The sequence below is a fragment of the Physeter macrocephalus genome, chromosome 2, assembly GCF_002837175.3.
Source record: "Physeter macrocephalus isolate SW-GA chromosome 2, ASM283717v5, whole genome shotgun sequence".
NCBI lineage: Eukaryota > Metazoa > Chordata > Mammalia > Artiodactyla > Physeteridae > Physeter > Physeter macrocephalus.
In genome coordinates, this window is record NC_041215.1 from 67,424,471 (window position 1) to 67,450,895 (window position 26,425).

Here is a 26,425-nt window from a genome sequence, read left to right on the forward strand (position 1 = left end):
ACTTATTAGAGTTTATTTAAATTAATAAAATTAAACTTAAATTCATTAGTTCCAAAAGTTGTTTGTAAAGTTGTTTCTCAAGACAGATAAAGGAAATTTCCTCAATACAGGAAAATAATTAATTTTTCTTTATATTTTTTAGATGTTGTTAAATTTGCATAAGAAGAGTTGGATGGAAGGTTTGACACTTCAGGACTACAGTGAACACTGTAAACACAATGAATCAGTGGTAAAAGAGATGTTGGAATTAGCCAAAAATTACAATAAGGTAAAAACTTACTTTCAACATTTATTTCTTGTAATCTTTGGAATATATATGATTAGATATCAGGCATTGTATAAATATAAATAGTTAAGAGTAGAGTGGCCTATTTTGTAGACCAGATAGTAAATACTTTAGGCTTTATAAGCCATCCAGTCTGTTGCAGCTACTCAACTCTGCCGTTATAGTGTAAAAGTAGCCACAGACAATACGTAAAGGGATGAGTGAGGCTATGTCCTAGTAAAACATTATTTACTAAAACAGGCAGTTGGCTAGATTTGACCCATGGCCTATAGTTTGCCAGCCCCTGTTGTAAATAGCTTTACAGTTGAAATCTCTTCATTATTCAGAGGACTTTTTCTTGGAAGGGAAGGAGGAACAAGGAGATGTGAACAACAACAACAGTATTTAATACTTAATAACATATAACTTATTTTATGAACTTCTCTGTTTTTCATTTAATACATATTTATTTAAAACCTGCTATGTGCTAGGTGCTGGGGATATGGTAAAAAATAAGACCTATCCTCATGGAATTTATTTTCTGGTAGGGGAAACAAAGTAAACAAATAAACACAACATAATACATTGTAATTAGTGCTGTGAAGACAATAAACAGGATGATGTAAAGAGTAGCAAAGGGAGGCCACTTCATATGAGGATGTAAAAAAAGTTATATTTTTCACAATTTCCTGAAAGTATTTTTGTATGCTAAAGTATATGCAGCCATGATAACATTTTGTTCATAGATTTATGTTCTTTTACAATTCTGAAATTAAGAGAATACTTGATCAAGACTAAAATGTATCTTCTGTATTATATCAGTTTCCTAGCATTGCCATCACAAACTACCATACAATGGGTGACTTAAAACAACAAATTTATTCCCTCACAATTCTGAAGCTAGAAATCCAAAATCAGGGTCTTGGTAGGGCCATGCTCCCTGTGAAGCCTCTAGTGGGGAGGCTTCTTCTTTTCCTTTTCTAGCTTCTCTTGGTCCCCAGGCATTCCTTGGCTTGTGGCAGCATAACTCTAACCTCTAACCAGGGTTATGATTTCAGTGTATCCTTTTAGGGGGGACATGATTCAACTCATAACATGTATTTTTCAACTTTTTTGACCAAAACCCATATAAAGAATAGATTTTACATTTGACCCAGTACCTGCAAATGTATATGTATGTGTGTATATATATTGCAACAAAAGTTTTATGAAGCAATATTTACCCTTATTACAAGTGGTTATATTCTATTTTCTTTCTCATTTGACTGAATTTCACACTGTTTCAGTTATATACATACATATTATATACATCGACATATAGTTTGCAACCTATTAATGGGTTGAAAACCTGCAGTTTGTAAAACATGTATACATACTATACAGTGTTATGCTCACAGATATTTATCGAACATCTTCTGTACAATTTGCCGTGGAAAACAGGGATCCTTCCTTCATTTTTAGGAAAACAGGGGCATTAACAAAAGTTCACAACTAGAGTACTTGACCAAAATTCGTGTGTTTGATAACAACTTAGTATTCAGATTGTCCACAGACCAGCTGCATCAGTATCACTTGAGTTCTTGTTAGAAATGCAGGTCTTCGACCTACTAAATCAGAATCAACATTTTAACAAGATTTCCAAGAGATTTTTGTACTCATTCAAGTTAGAAGTTAGAGAACACTGCCATAGAGAAGTCCATGTGAAGTCCTGTAGAAGTTCAAAGGCTTTTGCTTTCAGCTGGTACAGACCCACGATGCTGTCTTTAGAGAATAACATTTGAACTAGACCTTAAAGCATGAATAAAATTTGGACGTACAAAGAAATGTTACCCTAGGCCAACTGAACATCATGAGCAAGACTAGGAGACAGAAAAGCAAGGGCATCTTTAGGAAACTGTGTTTGGCTAGAGTACATGAGAAGGGTGTACATAAAAGGGTGAATAGTGGGGAATAAAGATTTTTAAAGTTACTGAAGTCAAGTAACAGAGTTTGGAAAATCAGGATAGAGTTATTTTTGATCAGGGGCATGGTATACCCAGAACCTGACTTTAGAAAGATAATTTGACAAGGCTATAGAAGAAAGAGTGTTGTAAGAGGAGATTTGAAATGGAGATTCTGTATTTAGGAGGAGCTTGCTATTACCCAAACAAAAGGTACTAAGTGAATTACTGTAGTGGCAGTGGGAAGGGAGGTATCAATAGACTAGTAAAATAAAACTTGGTGCCAGTTGGATAGATAAAGTAAAAGAAGAAGGAATCAAAGATGAGTTAAAGGTCTCCTGCCTAGGTGACTAGAAGTATGTTGGTACCATTAACATTTCCAATTTAGGTAGAAGTGGAATGATTGAGAAAGAAGATAAAGAGATTAAACAAGCAGGGAATTCCCTGGCGGTCCAGTGGTTAGGACTTTGCACTTTCACTGCTGAGGGTGCAGGTTCAACCCCTGGTCGGGGAACTAAGATCCCACAAATCATGGCTCGGCCAAAAAAAGAGTTTAAACAAGCAGTTTACTATGTGGGACTAAAAATTAATGGTGGGGGCTAGAGCTTTTGGAGACAGCTAAAGTTGATATTGGTTGTCACACCAAAGAAGTAATATTTTACTTTTTAAATTAAACACATCTTACAAAATAAATATTAACCAAGAGACAGTGTATAAGATTTGCCAAGTGTTAACAACAAGTCTTTTGAGAGAATTGAGCTTTGAAAAAATGTTGATGGGCCCATACAAGCTAAATTCCAGCAGAATTAGGTTTGGCTTTGAAGAGCATGCCCTGATTTATATGTAGTGTTCCAGCTGGAAATTCCCATTGCTTCTAGATTGTAGGGAAAAAAAGTGTATGTATTTAATCTTTCTAGTGTATGTTTTCATGCTGTGGAGATTAAAGAGAAAAAAATAGTTTATCATATTTAAAACAGTTAACCTTTTATAAATTAACCTTTAAAGAAATTTAAGTTATTATTCAGCAGACTGTATGGTTTTCATTTCTCTGTAACATTACAAGTTTAAGTAAATTCTTATTGGTACTACTGCCAGGAAATAACCTATTTATGGTTACTGCTGCCCATCCACAGAAGTTTTTGCTATTTTACAGTTTTAAAAAATCTCTGAAGTACTCAAAAATTTGTAAGGTTTGGTTATAAAGTGAAAACAATGTATAAGCTGTGATATGAAGGAGTCCAAATTTGGGGCTGTAATTCCCTCTGTGATTGAAAGAGAATGTGGTGGAGTTTTTAGTAACACTTAAAATATAAAAAGAAAGGCCCATACAACCAGTTCTTCATAGTATTCTTTTTAATTGGTTGGTGTTTTAAACTAAGGTAATTACTGTTAGGCGCCAGTTAGCTCCTAACGTGAAAGAAGGTTAGAAAATAATTAAATTCCTTTGTACCAACTTTTTGATTTCAAGTCTGAAGTCCACGCAGACGTTCTGCTTGATTATTAGTCATTGATTTCTCTAGTTACTGAACTTTAGCACACACAACTCTTTTATTCCAAATCTCCTAGTTTATTCGTGCCAAGATGCATCAATATTTTAATATTGATAACATTTGATTGGATATTTGTAAATGAATCTGCCAGTGAAAAAATGAATTGTAAAAGACTTTTTTAAGAATAGCATAGACACATAAAAATTTGCTTTGTTTTCAAGCATGTAGCCCTATAAATTCAGAGATCTGACAGTTTACTTTTCAGGTGGAAAAACTGCCTACTTAGTAACCTGAAAGAAGGTTTGGATGCAACTTTTATGTAATTACATATAAAATGTGTAATTATATGATTACATTTGGTTTATCAAAGTAGCTGTATTAAATAAGAAGGTCTTGTTTTGTGCTAGTGCAATAAGATAAGAAAAACAAAATAAGATATAAATATTGGGAAACCAGGCCAGATTATCATTATTTAAGTATGATAGGATATGTTTGCAATCAAGCATAGAAATACATGAAACTAGACTAGAATACTATTAGAACTATTATGATTGAGAATTACGTAGCCATTCAGTTACATAGGCTGAAACCAGTTGAAAAATATAAAAGGCAAATCAGTTCACTGAAGCATCCAAAATTACAAAGTATTTAGGAATAACTACCATAAAAAATGTACATGTATAAATATGTATATATGACTTCTTTGAAAAATACTAAAAACTTTTGTGAATAAATTCCTGTTTCCAAAATGGAAGACTCAGTATTTGTAAAGCTGTGGTCAAGCTTCCCAAAGGTTACTTTAGTGCTAGTAAGAATATCAGTGAGCTTTTAAATTTTGATAACTTGACAGTAAAGTTTACCTGCAATAAAAATAACATTTATTGAATGCTTATTAGGAGTCAGACTGGCAGAAAATATTTGTACCTATAACACAGAAAAGGCTAGTATCCAAAAAGTACATAACAGACAAAGAATTCCTGTAAAATATAAAGAAACAATAATAAATTGGACAACAGAGCTGGAAAATTCACTGAAGATGAATGGCATATAAACATGAAAAAGAGTTCAACCTTATTAAGTATTCAAAGAAAAAAGTTAAAAGTATAAGTAGATTTTTTTTTCTTTTCAAATTAAAAAAATGGTTTGGGAGAATGTGCCACTAGTGGGAAAATAAAAAAGTGATATATGACATTTTTGAAGGCCGTCTCCCATTTTATCTTTAAATTTTAAGTGCGTATAACTCTTTAAGCCAACATGTTCTCTTTTAAGGATTTATTATGAAGAATGAAATTCTACAAGTACCAGCTTAGAGAAATATTTAAAACTTGATGTTATGTGTATAAAATGAAATTGTGTAACAATATGAAAAGTCCCTACTATGTTACCTTCCCTCCATTTTTCAATGATACCTCTCTGACTCACATATATCTCAACATATTATGCTGTTAACAGTGTCAACTCTCAGGTGGAAGGTAGGGGAATTTTATACTTTATGTAAATCCTGGATTCTTTTTAGTTTTTGCACTAAGCAGGTGTTATTTATATCTAAGATTGTGTTAGCTTGAGGTAGCAAAGGCTTAAACAGGATAGGAATGTACATCTCTTGCAATTCAAGGCCATATGAAACTTTGAAGTTATTACATCCACATACCCAGATATCTCCATCTTTTGCTCCACTTTCCTTGTATTTGCTTCCATCATTTAGATCTCCTCATGATTCATGGTGATTGCTAAAGCTTTAGCCATCCCATCTGAGTTCCAAACAACAGGAAGAAATGCAAGGGCAAAAGAGAGAGACCTCTCAGCTAAATCAATTCCTTTTCAGGATCCTTTCTATAAGTCCCACCCAGCACTTCTGATTATATCTCATTGGCAGAACTTAATCAAGTGGACATACTTTGCTTTGAGAAAGGCTATATAGTCTTTTACCTGGGAGTATTACTGCCTTTAATAAAATTAGCTATATTATAAAAGAAGAAAGAGAAGATGTGTATTAGGTAGGCAACTAGCAGTAGACTCTGCCATAGAAATTTTTTTCAACAGTCTAAACTACAGTTTCTATTATACATACACACACTTGTATGGGCACACACATGATCTTTATTTTATATCTCTATTTTATATAATTACATTTTAAAATTGGATTCCTTATAATACTTTTAGAAAGAATTTATGTATTCTGGGTCACTTAATAAATCATGGGTTTGGCTTCATTCAGGATGTGTCATTAAAAAGTAATGATTTCCCGAATTGCCATGAATGTTGCTTTGAGGTCTTTGGAGATAGATAAGACTATATTTAAGTCACAGTTTCATTGCTTATTGGCTGTATGGCTATGTGTGTCCCCATCATTCGTTGGGCACACTCCTTTTTTGTATATTTCATATTGCATTATAATTTGAGATTTACAGGCAGGTAAAGTAAAACCCAAATGCAAGCTTCTTGAAGAGCAAGAACTGTCTTAACTCAGAGTGAGTACTTAATAGTTATTTACTGAATGTATAAAATGATGAAAATTCTACTGTTGAGGACATACATAGAATATACTAGAGTGTTATAAGCACTTTCAAAAGGAGAGTTAGAAAAAAAATTATAGTAGAAGTATTGCTGGAATTAACATATAGGAGATAGGGCCTAATTTCTTTATGTAAAATGTAGATTACTTCACTGGGATGTTTTAAGGATTCATTAAATTAATATGTACATGTTAATGTTTAATTACTAACGGTTGTAGGGAACCCATTTTTTTGTTCTCCATATTCACACCTGTAATACTTTCTCAGATAGTTTTCTAATTGTTTCATATTGGTTAATTTTGCTTTCCTAAGTATGTTTTATAAAAGCCATGTCTTTAAACTTATTCTCTATCCCCATAACCCATAATGTGATTTTCAGTTATATAGTCAATGCATTGACTTTTTATGAAAATCAAGAAGGAACTAAAATGCCTATATTACATTCACTAGCAGTTTATGCAGAGATTGTTTAATGGTGAAAAAATATACCATATAGGTGATTTTACAAAGCATGTGCTTAAATGGAAGCATGACATGTTAAGAGTGAGCACTGCAAACATATCAAAGGGAAAAAAAGAAGCCCAAGGAATGGAATAGATATGACATATAAAATGAAATAAGAGACATGGTGTCATGAAAGCAGAGGTTAAAGGATTAGAAGAGAAAAGGGGTATTGGAAAAGGTGTTCAGAAGTTCAGGTAAACTGAGTCCATTGGAATTTGCCAGGTGGAGCTCCTTAAAAGAATATTCATGAAGTGCTAAGGGTCCAATCCATGTTTGTTAGAAGGTAAATAAAATGGTAGAATTTGAAACACAGGTTTTCCATTTGAGAAATTTGACCCTTACTAGGAAAAAGATAATGAGGTTAATGGCTTTAGTAAAAGCCTCTTTAAGATAGGGGGTACATCTGAGGGGATTATGATAACATAACAGACCAAACTCCAGGAATTTCTTAGAACTGTGCAGACCGTGCATGATGGGATAGCCATCTGGGGGTCTTTGTTGATAAACTGTTAAAAACGTTTCTAGTGTGAATAGCCACAAACATTTTCAGTGCTTTTTTGTTGGTTGAGTAAACCGAAGAGCACGAATGCAAAAGCAAAATTTGATGCCAAATCACAGAAGTTGCCATAAACACAGAAGTTCCCCTAGTAAGGACACTGCCTGTGCCTGAATTTCATTTGTTTCTGCTGCTACCATTTCTTAATTTTTCCTGGTGACTAGCCAGATTAGAGCTATGAATGAAGGCAGACTGGTCTTGCCCAGATGATAGATGAGATAAAGGTAACTTAGGTAGATGGAGAAAATATTTAGAGGTTTAATGTGATGATCTGGTCTATCTCAGAATGTAAGAGATGTGCTTACTCTTTTGTCATGGGGGTTTGCAACCTTCGTATATGCCTAAATCTACAGCTGCTCCTCATTTTCCAGATGGCATCCATGGCTGGGAGTACTTTTTACCATCTGCACTTCTCAAAGAGTTTGTGAACTCTCTCTTTTAATTATAGGAAATGGAAAAACTAATTGGTAAAGTGGTTAAATGATATAAAAGATTTTTAAAAATTGAGTTAGAGCTTTTTATATTCTGTTTAACCTTTCAAATAAGATCAATGCTTTAAGTGCTTTTTTACTTTCATCTTTGCATGTCTGCCATCTTTGATATTTGCAACACTCCAAAATACTCCATAATAACTATTTTGTACATGGATTGGTATTTTGAGCCAAATTCCAAAACCCTTACCTCCTTCCAATACCGTAAAGTACTATTGTTGGCTTGTGCATAGAACAACTAACACTGAATGGATATAGAGTACAGACTTAACGTGAATTGTTCCATTTATCTAATATGTTTTCAGGTTGGTAAGGTATAGTGTCATGATTTGTAAAAGTAATTTAGAAAGACAAACTTTTTATGTGTTGCCAGTGTTTCCGTATGTGTAAAGCACTGAGATAGTAGGAGAAGCAATTTCCCAGTTAGAAGATACTTTTTTAACTAGCTGCGAATAATAGGAGTGACATCTGACTCTGAAAATGAATATATTCTCTGTCTAGGGAATTCTAGATTTGGAGTGTTATTAACTTATTTTCCCTTTTTTAGTTTTATGAGTCATAAATGTATTTCCTAATGATGTGTTGTAAATAAGTATCTTGTAATAATCAGTAGATACAATACTTATTCACTGTCTTTTCTCTTTAGGCAGATTCTACTGTGGAAAATTCTCCAGATAGTTTGTCCATTTATAAAATTAGATACTTGCCATCTCTGCTCATTTTCAAGTTCTCTGTTTATAAAACTATTAAGAAGGTGTGAAATGCAGCCAAACTTCCCAGTTTATGGGAAATGTCTGATGATTGCATTTCCTACGTGTTCATTGTTCACACATGAAGAAATTTGGCAGCTGCGAGTATCCAAATCTAACCCTCACTGGGATTTTGGTTTCCTGCTTTCTGCCCCTGTCTTCTCACCCCCTTTGTAACCATATTAAGTGCTATGGTATTACTTCTTAAGATTGGTGATACTTAAATTTTCTTCATTTTCCATTTATCAAATGCTGTGAATAAATCATAGACCAGGAGTTCACCTGATGCAGAGTCCTAGCTTTAGGCAGTAACATACCCAAAACTGTTACGAAGGAGGTTGCTTAAACTTAGAATTCTCAATAAAAAGGTTACACAGTGGTGCCATTATTAGGGTAGAGGGCAATATTGGTAGCTAATCTAAATGCTATAATTACTTCAGAATTATTCTGCTAGAAAATTTATGGTCATACACATAAAAGTTTGTAGCTGGCTTTGAAAATAGTAGAAAGTGGTTTGTATATATGGTTTGGTTTATTTAATTTTTATTTGATTTGGCATTTATTTCAAGTAATTTTTTTGATGTTGAAAACTTCAGATTACTCTATTTCTTCATGATTATTAAAGATCATTCATGTGGAGAAGTGAGAATTTTTTCTGAGTACATCTATTACTTTTACAGATTTAAATACGTGAAGGTATTAAGGGGTTACATTATATGATTTGTTAACTGTGGATCAAAAGTCAGTAGGAGGTCCTTTGAACCTAAGTGTTACTGATAGTTAGATACTGGGTATGCACAGTTTGGTTGACAAGAAAAAGGAGACAAAGATAATAGGAAGTTGGGGGAGAACCATAGTGAAAGTAGGAAAAGAAAAAGGAGACAGAATAGGAGTAGTTAGTACCCCAGTGCCACAAGCAGCTCCCTTAGGTTCTTCCATCCTCCAGTTTAGCCATCCCTCAGATAATTCCATACCAGTTTTCAAATGGTTACCACTTCCATTTGGTGGTCCAATTTGATATTTTCAATGTCTTTTACAAATTTCTTAAGTCTGTTTTCAAAATGATGGTGGTTATAGTTTTTATTACCCTGAAGGCTGTTCTGAAGATTAGCAAAGTTGCTCTTTTGTGCAATAAATTACTTGAATAAAAGGTTCTGTGAATGAAAATTAAGATCATCATTATCTTTGATGATTATTCTGCAGTGGGAAAAGTACATTTAGAATTTGAAACTCTGTCCTTTGTGTTCCATTCACAGGCTGTAGAAGAAGAAGATAAGATGACACCTGAACAGCTGGCAATAAAGAATGTTGGCAAGCAGGTGAGGTGTACTGTAATAGGTTATGCATTCACATAATAACATGCTCTTGTAGAGTTAAAAGTATTTTGGAGCCTGTGTGATTTTTTTTCCCTGTCTGTTCACTGTACATTTTTCTTCTGTCATGTAAATGTGATGCTAATTTTAAAGGTCCCTGAATTATTTGATGTCAGATTCTTTTTGCCATCTATAGAGAAGTAAATCACAAATATACCTGTGAGATACTATCTTTAGTGAAAACAATTTTGTAGAAATAAAGTAGGAAACTTGTGTCCTGAGTTCATTTTCCAAGCACTATTTTTACTTGAAATAATATTGTCCATGAAGATAATAGAATGGTAGGTTTATTTCCTATGTAACAGTTTTAAAAATGATATAGTTTATCAATATGTAGGCTTCAATATATAGGTAATATTCCTGAGAAAGCTGAGAGCCCTGTTGGATTCTACTGAGTGAAGAGAAAGGGATTTAAGTATTTGCTCTTTCACTTTTCTTAAGATGAAATATATATTTTAGTTCCTATTTTTCTGAAGGTTGGGGGGAACACACCAACCAATTAAAAGAATCTACAGATTAATTAGACTGTTTTTTAAAGAATGTTGATTACATTTTTTCATTTCATGGAACATGGTTATCATATTGCTGATGTTGGCAGAATCTTGATATTTCAGATGCAAGACACTAAGCTGTCTTTGCTTTCAGCCATCCTACCATATGCTCTGATCCCATCACATCTCACAAGCTATGTAGGTTTGGGCCAGGACCATTCTTGGATGGGAAATCTCTAAGAATCACCCAGCTGCCACAAGAAGTAATGTAGATAACTGAGGGAAGTGTGTTACCAATTCACCGCAAACCCAGTTATTCCAATAGAGCAGTAGGGGCAAAGGTCTGACTTAAGTATCATAATTGGTGAAGTCAAATCTCACTGCATTCTGAATATTACAGTTTCAATAACAAGAGGAACCCTCCAAAACCGAAAATGAGATATAATTCATCTTATTCTCTCATCCTGTGTGATACAGTCACCCTTGTTGTCTTTTCCCACTACTTATTTTAGTCTAATATGTAATATTAGATCACCAACTTGGAGCCTAGCATTCAGTAACTATTTTTTGAATAAATGACTCTGATGCTATAGTTTCTTGATGTAGATTTTAATTAACAGTTAGCAGCAAAGAAATTAAAAGTGAAACTGAAAATATATATAATTGGCAAAGTTTAATAATCATCAGAATCATTTTTAAAAAATATAGTACTTCACTAGTTTGGCCTTCTGTGTGGCAAAAGCAAAACTGCCTATGATGGAATCAGACCAATATCTTTTTCTCCTGCCAGTCTTTCTTAGTCTCTGTCACCTAAAATGTCCTAAGGCTTATTTCTGAAATAAAGAAAATTTAATGTTGTGGTGTAGTTATTTGAAATTATTTGTAGCGTGTTGTATCTCTGGGTATTTTAAAGAAATCAAGTGTATTGAAATTGTAGTTTAGAAAAGAGCAGCCAAGAAGTAATTTCAGTGGTGAACATTTGTTTAAAGTTAGGAGTCTTGGTATTTTAGCAAAACAGATAAGAGAATAATGGTTTAATTGAAAGTTTTTTACTTTGTGTAATATCTATCCTTTATTTCAAAGCTTTCAAATTTAGCTGAAGTATTTCAATCAGCTCAGCCTTAAACGTAAATGTATATTAAGCATTTAAACTTAACTTCCTTTATTACAATGCAATTTTAAGTCTTGTTTTTAACTCAGCTGTTTCAAATACAGATTTGATCAGGTTTAAGTTAACGGGTTGTACCTATATTCTTTTCTGTGATACATTTTTTCAAAATAGCTACACGAAATATTTATTCTTAACATTTTAGAATTGATCCAAATTGTATTTAAATTTTTAAATTACTAACAGTGACTTTTGATCCAAGAATATTTCCTGAATCACTTAAAGCACTATTCCTGAAATATTAAAATTATATAGGAATTAAATTAAAATTACAGAGGAAGTGATGAGAATTCACATTGCACTCTTTCCCTTTGGTATGTTTGCTTTGAGTAAAGTACCCCCTCAGACATTCAGTATATATGAATGGCAGAAAATATACACACATAATCAGGCTTATACACACAGATAAAATGCTTATGCTTTTTTTAAAAAATCAGATGATTTCGGACTGTATAGAATTCCTTGTGACTCTTTATCATTTCTGCTGCAGAGTCATAACATTGATTGTGTAAATCGATCTTTATTTTATCAGCTCCTTAACATTTTAACAGATTTAGAAATCCTGAAAATGTAACAATATATTGGGAAAGTTAAATTGTAAAATATATATAAATTTAGTTTTGGCTTTCTTTACCAATTTCATCAGCTATTGAAAATAAGTAATTCGTCTACCAGTAATATGGTTCTTTTTTCTTTTTCTTTCCTTATTCCTTTTTTCTTTTAGGACCCCAAACGTCATTTGGAGGAACATGTGGATGTACTTATGACTTCAAATATTGTCCAGTGTTTAGCAGCTATGTTGGACACTGTTGTATTTAAATAAAGCAATGCAAAAAGCTCTTAGTGATAACTTTCAGTGTATAGTCCTCTTGTTCCTAATGCTCAAAATCAAGGGACCTCTGAAGGTGTATTTGGTTAAATGTAAGACATCTGGCATCATTTGCAGCACTGTAACACCTTCAGTCTCCATTGTGCAATTACTTCTGTTTCTTTAGTCAGGGTCTTTGCAGATTCCAAAGTTGTATAAGAATACATCAAAGTGGACAAATTTTGTTAAGATCCCATTTAATATTTGAAGAAATCAGTAACACAAATATATTTTGATTGTTGCTTACAAAATAAAATACATTTACAGTCTATGTCTCCTGAGGTCTTTTTGGCACTGGGTGGAATTGACAGAGTAACATTTGACAGTGCACTAGAAATCTCACACAGAGATATGTTTTCCTTTGTAATTTAAGATAACACATAAAACATCAGTGTGATAACAAAACTTCACAAATGTAAAATGACTGCCATTAATGAGTGGCTACCTCATTAGTGAGTAACCCAGAAAAATGTTGACATATTTTATTAAAAGTATTTGTCACAAGTTAATATTGAATACTCAATACCTTGTTAACAGATTATACCTTCAGTATTTCAGAGGGGTACATATAAGGAGAAAAGGGAGGCAATTTAAATTTAGACTTGGAAGATTTTTTTTTTTTTAAAGAGTACATTCCACCAGCAGTGTTGCGATTGTCTGGGAATTGCCTGCTGCAAAACTTCACTAGACTTTCAGCTGAGACAGCCATAGAAGGTGGGCAGTGTCCTCAAAGCAAAACGAGAAACATAGCCATAATGTGAATTTAATATCATGAGCACATAAGCAATAATTTTGTTACTGTTTTCTCTCATCTTTCTTAACTTAGAAGTACCCAGTTTTCTGAGAAAGACAAAAATTGACTAATGGCAGCTTTCATAGATGACCTTGTCCCTCAACCTGTTTCTAACCTGATGTACATAAGTACTCACACATGGTACAGCACCATACTGGGTACACCAAAGAATGTGCAAAATACATGGAGACAAATAAAGATTTAATTCTGTCTCTCCCTTTGTGAAAATATGGTAAGAATGTTTCTAAGGCTTCATGAAAGAGGGAATTTACTTGGGGATTTAGAATTGAGATTTAGCCTCTGATAGAGTAGTATGAATAATGTGGTGAACCAAGTTACTCTCCTATTTGAATAATTCTAGGCTGTTCTTAGTTGCCTAATGAAAAGTAACCAGAAACTAAAAGTGGAAGTGGCTTAAATTCCCACTATGTTTCACAGTCTCTGTTTTTTGGTGGAATAAGGTATTCTGAGCATTCTTGATTGTCCTGTGGTTTCTTCTTTTAAATATAGTGATGGTATATTTTATGTAGGACTTGTAATATGTATTAATTTAATTGTTGGGATTACAACAGCTAACCATTTACAATTAAAATATGAGTTGAAGTTTGTAGAAATTTTCCTTTTGCCTGATTTAAACGTGTGTGCAAGTGTTTCATTTTTTTTAAATACATGATTTTCCTCTTTACATAAATCAGGTTCTGTGACTTCTTTCACAGATACTGTGAAAAGCTAGTCAAGATTTTTTTTGTACAATATGCCCGCAGAAGAAAGCCTCAATAATACAAGGGTTGTTCTCCACATTCCATTGGAAACTACTTTTTTTTTTTTCTTTCACTTTAGTCCCCTGAAAAATAGCTCCTGAGTGAGTAAAGTGACTGAGAAGGCTTATACAAGGCCTGCCTTTTGCTCTTCTTATTTGATCACCTCATCTTCCAGGACTTCCCACAGTCACATACCATGTTCTCCCACTTGGTTCATGTTGGAGACGTTCCCAATTTCAAAAGCTTACCAGAATCCCTCCTAGCAAAAACCTACAGTTTTGTAGATTTGGAGTCAATCAGAATGATGATGTCTTAAGAAGGCTCAGTGAAACCTTTCGCTTGGAATGCACAGCTATTTTAGCAGCAGCCTGATAACCCAGGCCCAGGCAGGCACTGAAACAACTTATTTAATCACAAGCTCAATAAGCCACTTCAGGGTGTGTGTGTGGGGGGGGGGGGTGTGGTGTGTGTGTGGTGTGTGTGTGTGTGTGTGTGTGTATTTTATGTGAGCATCTTTACCGGTCTCTGCAGCACTAAAGCAGCACTAGAACCAAAACTCTTGCCTCTAATACAGAGATGTTCCTGCTTTCCACTTAGTCTAGTATGGGGGCATCAAAAGCTCCAGCCTCACTATTCAGTGCCATCTCCCTGGACCAGGAGCACCTGAGTCTTGTGGGAGCTCCTTAGAAATACAGACCTGCTGAATCCAAATCAAGAATCCTGGTGTGGTGCATAAGCACTTTTAAAGTTTGAGAAGACCAGCTCTACGGAAGTATGATTCAAGAGCTGATGTGCTGATTCTGAGAAAAGCCTGTTTTCCTTCTTGAGCATATATGTTAAAAGACGTAGCCTGTATGTGAGGAAACACTGAATCAGTACTGGTAATCTAAGTGAGAGTGCACATTTATCTCCTAATCCAATTCCTTAGAAACTCTGAGGAGGAGGCACTCTCCCTTTCCTCTAACATGTCATTTTTAGCATTCTTCATTTTTTAAAAAGCCAGTTCAGGGTACCGGGAATAACAAAACCCGAAAAAGAGCCCAGGTAGAGTCTCTCCTTTCTGCGACACACTGAAGGCTCTGTCCCACCGAGGAGGGGGTTGGAGAGAAAGGCATTCGGGGACAAAGAAGTGAATGATCGAAGAAAGGGGAAAGCAAGAGTAGCCAAAACCAGGCCAAAGGCTCTCGGGAGAAATGGCGGTGAAAGGTAAAAGGCAAAGAAAACCAAGCGTCCAATAATGTCATAGCTACTGTCCCCTCCCCCCACACCCCAACGCCTCAACAGTTAAGGCCCTGCTTGTTAGTGAAGCTTCCTGGCCACGGGCTGAGATTTGCTTTCGAAAGGAAAATGGGGTCTGGCTGTATTTTTTTTTTCCCAGTCCGGGACATCTGGGCACCAACCCTTCCGGCCCCGGGCCGCGCTCGCCGGGCCTTGCCACGGCTGGTGCCCTCTGCGGCCAAGGCGCCCGCCCGCCCGCCGCGGAGGCGCAGTCCGGGCTCAGCGCTGGCCGCTCGGCCCCCAGAGGCGGCGCTCTCAAAATGCGCCCGTCTAGGCGCAGGTCGAGTAGGGTTAGCCCTTCTCTGCGAAGCGCCAGACCCACCCACTGTCCCCGGCGCCGCTCTCCCTCAGGGAGCGGCCGGGCCCGAGGAAGGCAGATGCACTCTCTCGGAGGAAGGTACGAGCTCCACCGGGCGGAGGCGCCCAGGCCGAGCCTCCGGCAGGGAAAGAGTGTGTGCCCCCGGGGTCCGCGCCAGCGGCCGCTTGCCCCGCGCTCCCCGGGTCTGCGGGCGGCTCCCTCTCGGGACCGCCAGGGTGCTGGGGAGCCTACGGGGACCTTAGACAATGGAGCCAGAGCGGGGCGGCTGGCCTGGGGCCGAGCGCCGGGCGCGGGGGTGGCTTCTCCCGCCGCCTGCCCCCGCAGTGCCCCGCGTGGAGCCGGCCCGCCAGTCAGCCAGCTCGCGGGGCCCAGCTGAGCTCCGGCGCTGCGCTCCTCCTCCTGGTTCCCGCGCGGCTCGGCGTCCCGGGAAAGCCACAGGAGGGCAGGTTGGCGGGTGCCGGCCACGGGAAGCAGCTTAGAGCGGTGAAGCCTCTTGGCCCTCTGGTTCGGGCGGAGGGCTGGGCTCCTCTGTAGACCCAGTACTGGGAGATTTCTTCCTACACCTCGGCGCCGCTTTGGGCCTCGTGCTATTGATTTGTGCCAACATCCTTTAAAACTGGTTCTTTTCTCTATTCCTCTTTAGATTCTTTCTCATTTTAAAATTACTGGCATGGATTCTTTTTCTCCCCTCCAGATTATATAAACATTAAACACACACACACACACACACACACACACACACACACACACACACAGTCTTCCGTAACGATCACTGCGTTGACACCACTTCCACTCTGTCTCCCCAGATCAGCGCTTCTAGGGAACCCATTTGCGCGAGGACCCGGCCCTCTCTTTTCCTGGCGAGGCTTTTGAACCTGTCGCCAAGGCCGCACCTCAGAGAGAAGGAAGTGCAGTGGGAAGCGAGGCATGCATGGCGCCTGCCCCCAGTTAGATGCTCTTCAGATAATCTGCAACCAAGCTCGCTGATAAAATATTTAGGAAAGACCTCGTAAACATCACAGCAACTACATTAAGGCACTTCAGCCCGACAGCTTATGATTATTGCAAAACTTAAAAAGGAGATCATTGATTGTCACTGTTTCTGTGCTCAACCAAGAAACCGAACCTTCCCGAGGTGGGTGGATGGGGGGCTGAGTTGCTTGCCTTTCTCCCCCACTACTCCCCCTTGCCGCTCTCTTTCATGGAGGTGGCTCTCAGCAGCAGTGATTTATTTATTTATGTATGTAGTTTAAAAGGTGTGCGTTGGTGGGGGTGTTCGTAGAGGACACACAGGACCTGCTCACAAAGGACTGGGTCAGGTGTCTTGTGCTTCTGTATTAACTGGAAAAGACAGACTCTGGAACTTTTACAGGGCGAGAAGAGGCCACCGGCTCGCGCTTTGTATACTTTGCACTTGAAATCGTTACATTCAACTGAATATTTGGCTCATTCAGATCCGAAAAGTCTCCTAGCATCGTTGAATTCCCTCCTCCGCCCCTCAGCTCCAAAGGAGGGAGGTGGGGGGAGAAGGTAGGAAAATGTTTAGTAAATTGCACATCTTTGAATCTTCCTAAAGCAGTGGTCACAAAGCTTAAAGGTGACACAACAGTGCTCACGTAAAACTAACACACGTTCCCCACCCCACCCCCAAGCCAACAATAAAATCATCCCCTTCAGTTTGCCATGATCGCAGCGACCAGGAGCCAGGTGATTATCCTAATTAATGTCTATCTAATTAAATTACTGTCAGCAGTTAACCAATGGCAGGAGCCGTTTCATCGGCTGCACAAGCAGCAAGATCAAAAGTGAGCCTTTTCTGATTGCTGCATAGTGTCAATTGGCCAATCTCTTCTCCCAGGGAAAAAAAAAAAGTAAATCAAACCTTTGAGAAGCATTTGCTGGTTGAAGTGCTTTCTGTCTAGTGAGGGGGTCTGTGGATTTCTAGTTTATGATAAATAGGACTTTAAAAACCAGGGACAGGAGGGCGAGTGTTCAGGTTCCAGAGCTATGCAGCTGGAGCACTGCCTTTCTCCTTCTATCATGCTCTCCAAGAAATTTCTCAATGTGAGCAGCAGCTACCCACATTCAGGCGGATCTGAGCTCGTCTTGCACGATCATCCCATTATCTCGACCACTGACAACCTGGAGAGAAGTTCACCTTTGAAAAAAATTACCAGGGGGATGACGAATCAGTCAGATACAGACAATTTTCCTGACTCCAAGGACTCACCAGGGGACGTCCAGAGAAGTAAACTCTCTCCTGTCTTGGACGGGGTCTCTGAGCTTCGTCACAGTTTCGATGGCTCTGCTGCAGATCGCTACCTCCTCTCTCAGTCCAGCCAGCCACAGTCCGCGGCCACTGCTCCCAGTGCCATGTTCCCGTACGCCGGCCAGCACGGACCTGCGCACCCCGCCTTCTCCATCGGCAGCCCCAGCCGCTACATGGCCCACCACCCGGTCATCACCAACGGAGCCTACAACAGCCTCCTGTCCAACTCCTCACCGCAGGGCTACCCCACCGCCGGCTACCCCTACCCACAGCAGTACGGCCACTCCTACCAAGGAGCCCCGTTCTACCAGTTCTCCTCCACACAGCCCGGGCTGGTGCCCGGCAAAGCGCAGGTGTACCTGTGCAACAGGCCCCTTTGGCTGAAATTTCACCGGCACCAAACGGAGATGATCATCACCAAACAGGGCAGGTAATGCTACGTTCTTGGCTGCCGCTGCTCCAGGCGCGGTCCGGGGGCAAGTGCACCCGGCTTGTGACCGCCGCGGCAGCCAAGGTTTGGGGTCGGGAGCGGAGTGGAAGGCGCTCTGGCGCGTCCTAGAGTTGGCTGTGTTGGAAAAACGGAAAGTGGAAGGTCTAGCCACCGCGGTGATGTCGGGGAGGGGGGTCCCGCTCTAGAAAGGTGGTCGGAGAGCCAGCCAGTGGCCGGAGAAAGGAGAGCGAGAGAGAGGGGGAGAGCCCTGGCCGGCGGCCGGGAGATGGGAGGGACGCATCAACGCCCGATGCACCGACAGGTGGAGATTCGGGTCGCCAATCTCGCTTTCCAGCTGGGCAGTGCTACCTGCCGACTCCCCGACTTCAGCCCCAATTCTTTTCCTCCGCCACCACCCCTTTTCCAACCCAGCAAACATTCGCTCATTGACGCTGAGAGAACAAGTTTTGCTTTGCTATCTGGCGCCTCGCTTCTTGCATTTAATCTTTAACATTTATGTTTTTCCCCCTTGTTTTCTCCCCCCTTCCTAATTTAAATAGGCGCATGTTTCCTTTTTTAAGTTTTAACATTTCTGGTCTCGATCCCACGGCTCATTACAATATTTTTGTGGATGTGATTTTGGCGGATCCCAATCACTGGAGGTTTCAAGGAGGCAAATGGGTTCCTTGCGGCAAAGCGGACACCAATGTGCAAGGCAAGTCCTTCCAATTAACACGTTTTCCTGACACTTATTTAGGTGAGAATGATTAATTAAAGCCTTTGTGGACTGGCTCGAGCGACTTTTAAAACGATCGGCCAATGACTTCTAAAAGGAAACGAGGGGCATAGGGGGACAGACTGAGCCGCGAGAAGGGGGAGGATTATGCAAAAGCTATTTTAATCATCCCAGTTAATAGGAAGAAAGCGCGGCCTAAAAAAGCCCCAGCTAATGGGCCTCACAGTGGAAAAAGGGGTGTGCGTATGTGTTTATGTGTGTGTGTCCTACGTGGTGAGGAGTTGGGACTGGGCAGTGCCCAGGGCACATGTAAACAACTTGTTTCTTTCTTTAGGAAATCGGGTCTATATGCATCCGGATTCCCCCAACACGGGGGCTCACTGGATGCGTCAAGAAATCTCTTTTGGAAAATTAAAACTTACAAACAACAAAGGAGCTTCAAACAACAATGGGCAGGTCAGTGGCTCAAGCGCTCGTTTCTCTCTCTCTCTCTCTCTCTCACTCTCACACACACACACACACACACACACACACACACACACACTCTCACTTATACATACTCGTCCCTCCCTAAGATCCAGTTCATCACTTTAAATCAACATGAGAAACTGGACACGTTTCTTTGCTTCATTAAAAAGACTTCTAAAAAATTCTATTTCCATCCTCCGAAATTATATTAAACAATCTGCAAAGTTGTTCTTCTCCCCCCCTCTCGCCCAATTCCCGAGTTCCCAACCTTCCCAAGTACAAATACTTGGTTGATTTTGAGAAGGAAACGCGCAGGATCTGCAGGTTGTGAAAATCTTTGTTTCTCCTTTAAGGAGGACAGGGAGAAGGGCCCTGAGGATCGGGCGGTCGGATTTGGTTTTCCTCCCGTGCTCGGGCGATCCGTGCTCCGGGGCAGCGAGGGCTGGTCTGCCCCAGCCAGCCAGTGACCAGCCGGGCGAGGCCCGCTGTTAGTTACTAGGGGCGGCGGGCTCCTTGCAGCCTCCGCGCTGCGGGCGGCGCAGAGCTCCGCGCACGCCGGCCGCGTTAACGCGCCGCCCGGCGCTCCCTTTTCTCTCCGCCGGACAGATGGTGGTTTTGCAGTCCTTGCACAAGTACCAGCCCCGCCTGCATGTGGTGGAAGTGAACGAGGACGGCACGGAGGACACCAGCCAGCCCGGCCGCGTGCAGACATTCACTTTTCCCGAGACTCAGTTCATCGCCGTCACCGCCTACCAGAACACCGATGTAAGGAGGCCTGGGGGCTGGGCGCGCGGCGGTCGGCACCGGCTTCTCCAGGCCCGCGCCGCTACCCCCGGCCATCCCCCGCTCTGGCACTAACGTCAGCCGCAGCTGGCTCTGCTGCGCCTTTTAGGCGTAGGACTAGGGGCCTGAGGGGCACCTTCCCTAAATACCTAGCCGGTGGGAAAACGCTTGCTATTCGTCTCCGTCGCGGGTCACCCGGGCCACCTTTAAGGTGACCAGAATTTCTCGGGCCTCTTGGGAATTTTTATTTAGTTTTCAAGCATCACTTTCTGGGTGATCTAAAGAAACCCACATTCATATATTTAAAAACTACAATAAATTACTGGGGGCTACGAAGTGAGTTTTCTAGCAGTTTGAACTTAAGCATTTGCAAGTTTGCAGAAACTTATTTTACTACTGTTGATTTGACTACTAGAAGTGATGGTGTTTTTTAAAAACTTAGATGAAAATATTAGAAGTTAAAAATATGCATTTATTTTAAATCAAAACTGATTTTAAGATGCAGCTTGTGGGTTCTTCAAGTTGTGTATCAAAAGCGACCAATTTTAAAAAATATGATGAAACATTTAAGATACGCAACATTTTTTAGTGATGAATTCAAGTGCCCCTTAAAGATTTTTGCCTGAGTAAGTGCATTATGTAACAAGTATTTTAAAAAATGAGCATTTGAACCAATTTAGAACACATGGGAGAGCTAATTGAAAGCAATTCTTTAGTTTTAGTCACCATTAATTTAAACATGTTCCTCATAACTTTCATCATACTTCCTTTTTTTTCCTTTCCACCCATTCCCTCAAATTTTTCAGTTAGGGAAACTTTGCTATTTAATGAAATTGTGGGCCGTAAGCCCCGGTAAAAAGCGGCAGATGACATATCCTTAAACACCCAGTCCTCTGTATAGAATGTAAAATCGTATTAATCTTTTTTTCTCTTTTCCAGATTACACAACTGAAAATAGATCACAACCCCTTTGCAAAAGGATTTCGGGACAATTATGACACGTAAGTAGTTTTGCACCTTCTCAAATTTGTGGAATTGGGCTTTAGGTCAAAGGTGGATTGCTTTGTACAAGGCTTTTGGAAGCTAGAAAGTGTGAAGACAGGCTTGTTTTCGAGGTTTTCCTTTCCTTTTTGTCGGCTCCCCTTCTCTCTGGTGACCTGGCTTAGTACTTCTGCGGTTTTGGTGAAAGGTTTCCTCCGCCTATTTTTAGCTTTTGCGTGAATTACAAAGTTGTTGGCGGGGCTCGGGGACTGGCTGGCTGGGGAAGCCGCCCTGGTTCCCGGGTGCGCGAGTTGTGTGTGGCACTGCAGATGCTCAGCTCAGATTGTCTGTGTCTAAAACCGCCCGAGTCTGCCTGAAAGTGCATGTGGCTCTGGCAGTTGTTACAGTCTCCTTGGCATATGTGACTTTTATTTACCCATTTCCAAGTTTTGTGTAATAGCTTTTCCTGTGCAAGTTTACTACGGACTGAATAAAAATGTGCACCCACTACAGGCAAGTTCACGAGCACAGCCGATATTGCAGTCACTTCAGGCTTTGGGAAGGACCCAGGTTCTACTGCTGTGTATTATTTATGCTTCGAAAGAAAAATATTTCCTCTTATCGTTTGTATCTAGGTGCGTTTTAATTAAATGTGTTGGTTCCCTTTTCTCCAGGCCTCCCTTACCTATTTCCATTTCTTTTCTATCAAAATGCTGTCCTCTGGGAGCAACAGTAGGTGTAAACTGAATACTTCCTGGGCTTGTTCTAGCGTTCTTCCTCAGAGCCCAGGTATAGTGCCTAGGAGTTCAGATAGAGTTATATAGCAAAATCTAAATCTGGATTGTGGTGATCCCTTCACTTTTTTCTGACCATAGAAGGGAAGGATACATAAATTTTAATTTCATGGCTTGCATTAAGTGCTTGGGATAGAACTACAAAGTTGAATCTGTCTTTGACTAGCAATAGATTAAATTTGTGGAGGAGACAAGTGGCTATCTCCAGGTAGATACCAAACTTCCCTCCTGATATTTTTATAACAAATTGAAAAGACAGTCATTGATGGTCCTGCCTGTAACTGTCATGTGCATCCCTCAAAAGTGGTCCAAAGGAAGCAAGCCTCATCAGTATGATTCCGCAGAAAAAAAACTTGGCTACTCTAGTCCTTCCTCACAATCTAAAAAAGGTGGGCTCAGCACAGTGGAAAGTGTGTGGCCCATGAGACCAGAGATATTGGTCTCTGTACTAGGGGGTCTTGTAGATTTTGAGCTTTTAATTCTGCTGTGAACATCTGTTCCAAAGCATTTATTTTGCACAAATCAATTCAGTAATCCCAAGTGGGTTGGGACCTGGATGGGCATATAAACTGTATCTTTTTCAGATTGTTTTTTTTTCTTTTTAAAATATTGTGGTGGTAAACAGAGAAGATATTTGCACCTTGCTGGTTATGTTCCCTTCCTGCCTCCCTCTACTTGTTCTTATTTGAGGCTGGAATTAAATTTCAGGAGGGAAATTTTGTGCAGTAAGCAAACTGCACCTGAGCAGCCACAGCATAACCCTCACTTGCCCCTCTTCTGGCTGACTTCTGTTGGAAAAAACCACTTCCATTTGGTTCTTAAATCACTATATATTTCTCATAAAAAGCTTCTTTAACTATACAAGTGGATATCTTAGACATTTATGGGTTAGAGAAGAGTAGAATGGTTTATGACACTCCCTTTCCACTGTTAATGTTGGTTATTTGGGCCTGGCTCACTTCTGGAGAAACAGGGAGAGCAATAAAGAGTTCAGGGGGGCCAGGGGGTTTGCTTGGCCACTCACCAGGGAATCTCCTCCCCAAAGGATTGAGGTCTGACAAGACTGAGGCTCTCTTTCAAAACAGTCTGTTGATTAAAGATTAAAACATTTATGTGTGAGCTAAATAAAAAGGGAGGCATGTGTGTATGTGTATGAGAAAATACTTCGACCAATCTTGATCCAATCTCTGGTTCCTTCTCAATTCGAATGGGATTTTCGAGGCCCAGGGCCTAGAGCTAATCTTTGACTATTTTATTTAAGGTAATTCTTAGTAACACAATTACTGTATGTGATTGGGCAAGTTATTTAACTTCCCTTTGCCTCAGTTTCTTCACCTGTAAAGTGGGATAATAATGGTACCTAACTTGGAAAATTGTTGTGATGGTTAAATAAATTACTGTCTGTACAGTCCTAGACAAGGGTGCCTGGTACACATAATCAAGTTCTATAAGGATGAGCTATTATTAGTGGGAGATTGCTTGGCGGAGGTTGATAACTGTACTTTAAGAGTTTGCCCCCCAAGTTGTTGCTGTTGTTTTTAACCAGTAACAGATCAAAAGCTGGGGAAAGAAGGTCAGGGTAAAGAACGCTTTTTCTCTGCAAAAGAATTTTACTGATTGATGACTTTGTTTCCAAGTAGTAATTCTTGTTTGTATTAGTGGTCGGGAGCTGGGGGTTGAAAGATCACACGGGGAAAACAAGACAGTAAGTCCTGCGGAGGCTTCCAGCAGTAACCCTCCCGGGTCTCAGCAGACTGTCGAAGAGCAGTCCGATGCTTATCAGTACCTGGGGGGCCCGCGTGTGTGTCAAATGGAAGAAATTGGTCTTAAAAGGGTGGAAGTGGGTGACTTGTTTAGAAATTTCGCTCAGAAACTCTCACTGAAGAAGAAAGGCCCACCTGGCAAATAACACCTTAATTCCTGGGTAAATCTGTCTCAATGTGTACACATACAGTGGAGAAGTGGGATGAGAATCCCCTGTTGTGCTGCTCTCTCGGGCCCCCTGTGCACCTGGCGAGAGAGCGCAAGAGAGGAGGGAAGCCTTCCTCTTCACCTGTATCATTTTTAGGTCCCTGAATAGACAGATTGATTCCTTTATAATTTCACGATTTATTTTGGAGAGGATGCAGGTCTGTGACCTTTTGTCTGTCTCCATCCTGGACGGCAGGTTACACGTGGAGATGGTGCGGGTGGGCGACCAGGGGTGGCCTTCCCTTTTGCCCCCCCGAAGGGACCTGGCGCCACCCTTCGGTTCTCTCTCTCTCCCTCCCTCGCAGGATCTACACTGGCTGCGACATGGACCGCCTGACCCCCTCGCCCAACGACTCCCCGCGCTCGCAGATCGTGCCCGGGGCCCGCTACGCCATGGCCGGCTCTTTCCTGCAGGACCAGTTCGTGAGCAACTACGCCAAGGCCCGCTTCCACCCGGGCGCGGGCGCGGGCCCCGGGCCGGGCACGGACCGCAGCGTGCCGCACACCAACGGGCTGCTGTCGCCGCAGCAGGCCGAGGACCCGGGCGCGCCGTCGCCGCAGCGCTGGTTTGTGACGCCGGCCAACAACCGGCTGGACTTCGCCGCCTCGGCCTACGACACGGCCACGGACTTCGCGGGCAACGCGGCCACGTTGCTCTCGTACGCGGCGGCCGGCGTGAAGGCGCTGCCGCTGCAGGCGGCCGGCTGCACGGGCCGCCCGCTCGGCTACTACGCCGACCCGTCGGGCTGGGGCGCACGCAGCCCCCCGCAGTACTGCGGCGCCAAGTCGGGCTCGGTGCTGCCCTGCTGGCCCAACAGCGCCGCGGCCGCCGCGCGTATGGCCGGCGCCAACCCCTACCTGGGCGAGGAGGCCGAGGGCTTGGCCGCCGAGCGCTCGCCGCTGCCGCCCGGCGCCGAGGACGCCAAGCCCAAGGACCTGTCCGACTCCAGCTGGATCGAGACGCCCTCCTCCATCAAGTCCATCGACTCGAGCGACTCGGGGATTTACGAGCAGGCCAAACGGAGGCGAATCTCGCCCGCTGACACGCCCGTGTCCGAGAGCTCGTCCCCGCTCAAGAGCGAGGTGCTGGCCCAGCGGGACTGCGAGAAGAACTGCGCCAAGGACATAGGCGGCTACTACGGCTTCTACTCGCACAGCTAGGCCGCCCCTGCCCGCCTCGGCCCCGCGCCCCGCCGCGGCCGGGCCCCCGCCAGCCCCTCGCGCCTCTCCCCCTGCGCCTCCTGCCCACGCCCCACTCGCGCGCCCCTCAGTTTGTTTGACCCTCGAACACCGTCTGCAGCGAATTAGTACAGGTCTCCGAGTGTAATTTTAACCTTTTTTTCTTTTTTTTTTTTTTGCACAGCAGTTTCCGCAATTAGCGCACCGACCTTCAACTTGGCTGTAAACCTTTTGGTTTTCCTACTTACGAACCTTCTGTGAAGTTATCCTCCCAACAATTCCCCTCCCCCTCGTCTTTTTCTCACCCTCTCCTTCCCTTTCTGGTAATGAAACTCTTCACCTTTAGGAGACCTGGGCAGTCCTGTCAGGCAGCAGCTATTCCGACCCGCCAAGTCTCGGCCTCCCCATTAACCGTAGGATGTTGACTCTAGAACCTGGACCCCCCCAGCGCGTCCTTTCTTATCCCCGAGTGGATGGATGGATGGATGGTAGGGATGTTAATAATTTTAGTGGAACAAAGCCTGTGAAATGACTGTATATAGTGTTAATTTACTGTAACGAATGGCTAGTTTTTATTCTCATCGTCAAGGCACAAAACAGTTCATGCTTAACCTTCTCGTTCATTTCTTTTCCTTTCTTTGCCTTTTTCTCCACCCCCCTCCCCTTTAGCATTTTTTCTGGTGGGATAATTAACAATATTCTAAGAGGCTCTGAAAACTTGAAACTTGAAAAACTAGATAATGATGGGTTTCTCACTTCTCCTCAATCCGTTGCATGAAATAATTACCCTGTGCCCTACTGCACACAAATAGCTAAGGAGAATCTGACCAAACACCTGTAAAGGATAGGTGTCTTTTCATAGGCAAGTCGATTAAGTGGCATGATGCCTGCAAAGCAAAGCTAACTGGAGTTATATGTTTTTTACCCCTTCCTTCTAAATAGAATAGCTCGACATCAGCAATATTATTTTGCCTTATTTGTTTTTCCCCAAGTGCCAAATCCATTACTGGTCTGTGCAGGTGCCACATATGCTGACAAACTGTTTCTGAGTATCTTTTCAGTTCCCCCCTCCACCTTTATATGCTGTAAATCTTTGTAATGAATATTCTACTAATGATATAGATGACTGAATTGTTGGTAACTATAGTGTAGTCTAGTGAAGATGAATTGTGTGAGTTGTATATTTTACTGCATTTTAGTTTTGAAAATGATTTCCCCGCCACCTAGAAACAGCTGCAATTTGACTTCCTTG

The 26,425-nt window shown here is 41.3% G+C and overlaps 2 protein-coding genes across 3 annotated transcripts in view; both read left to right on the top strand.

Annotated features, from left to right (window-relative positions):
• Positions 1–12,682, top strand: part of PSMD14 (proteasome 26S subunit, non-ATPase 14) — a 101,833-nt gene extending 89,151 nt beyond the window's left edge. For both annotated transcript variants that reach the window (XM_007107744.3, XM_028478402.2), the window contains 3 exons: positions 143–268; positions 9,768–9,830; positions 12,268–12,682. In XM_007107744.3, coding sequence (XP_007107806.1) covers positions 143–268; positions 9,768–9,830; positions 12,268–12,366 — 288 coding nt within the window. In that variant the 3' untranslated portion in view covers positions 12,367–12,682. The remainder of the gene's footprint in view (positions 1–142; positions 269–9,767; positions 9,831–12,267) is intronic.
• Positions 12,683–17,477: 4,795 nt separating this feature from the next.
• TBR1 (T-box brain transcription factor 1) lies at positions 17,478–25,155 on the top strand. The gene is made up of 6 exons (XM_024122367.1): positions 17,478–18,261; positions 18,822–18,976; positions 19,332–19,453; positions 20,072–20,230; positions 21,188–21,249; positions 24,300–25,155. Exons 1-6 carry the CDS (start codon positions 17,570–17,572, stop codon positions 25,153–25,155), a joined length of 2,046 nt encoding a protein of 681 aa, XP_023978135.1. The 5' UTR covers positions 17,478–17,569.
• The last annotated feature ends 1,270 nt before the right edge of the window (positions 25,156–26,425 follow it).

Coding starts and splice junctions, on each gene's coding strand:
- TBR1 (XM_024122367.1), top strand. CDS start 17,570: ATGCAGCTGGAGCACTGCCTTTCTCCTTCTATCATGCTCTCCAAGAAA. Junction 18,262..18,821: donor ATCATCACCAAACAGGGCAG/GTAATGCTACGT, acceptor TAATTTAAATAG/GCGCATGTTTCCTTTTTTAA. Junction 20,231..21,187: donor CCGCCTACCAGAACACCGAT/GTAAGGAGGCCT, acceptor TCTCTTTTCCAG/ATTACACAACTGAAAATAGA.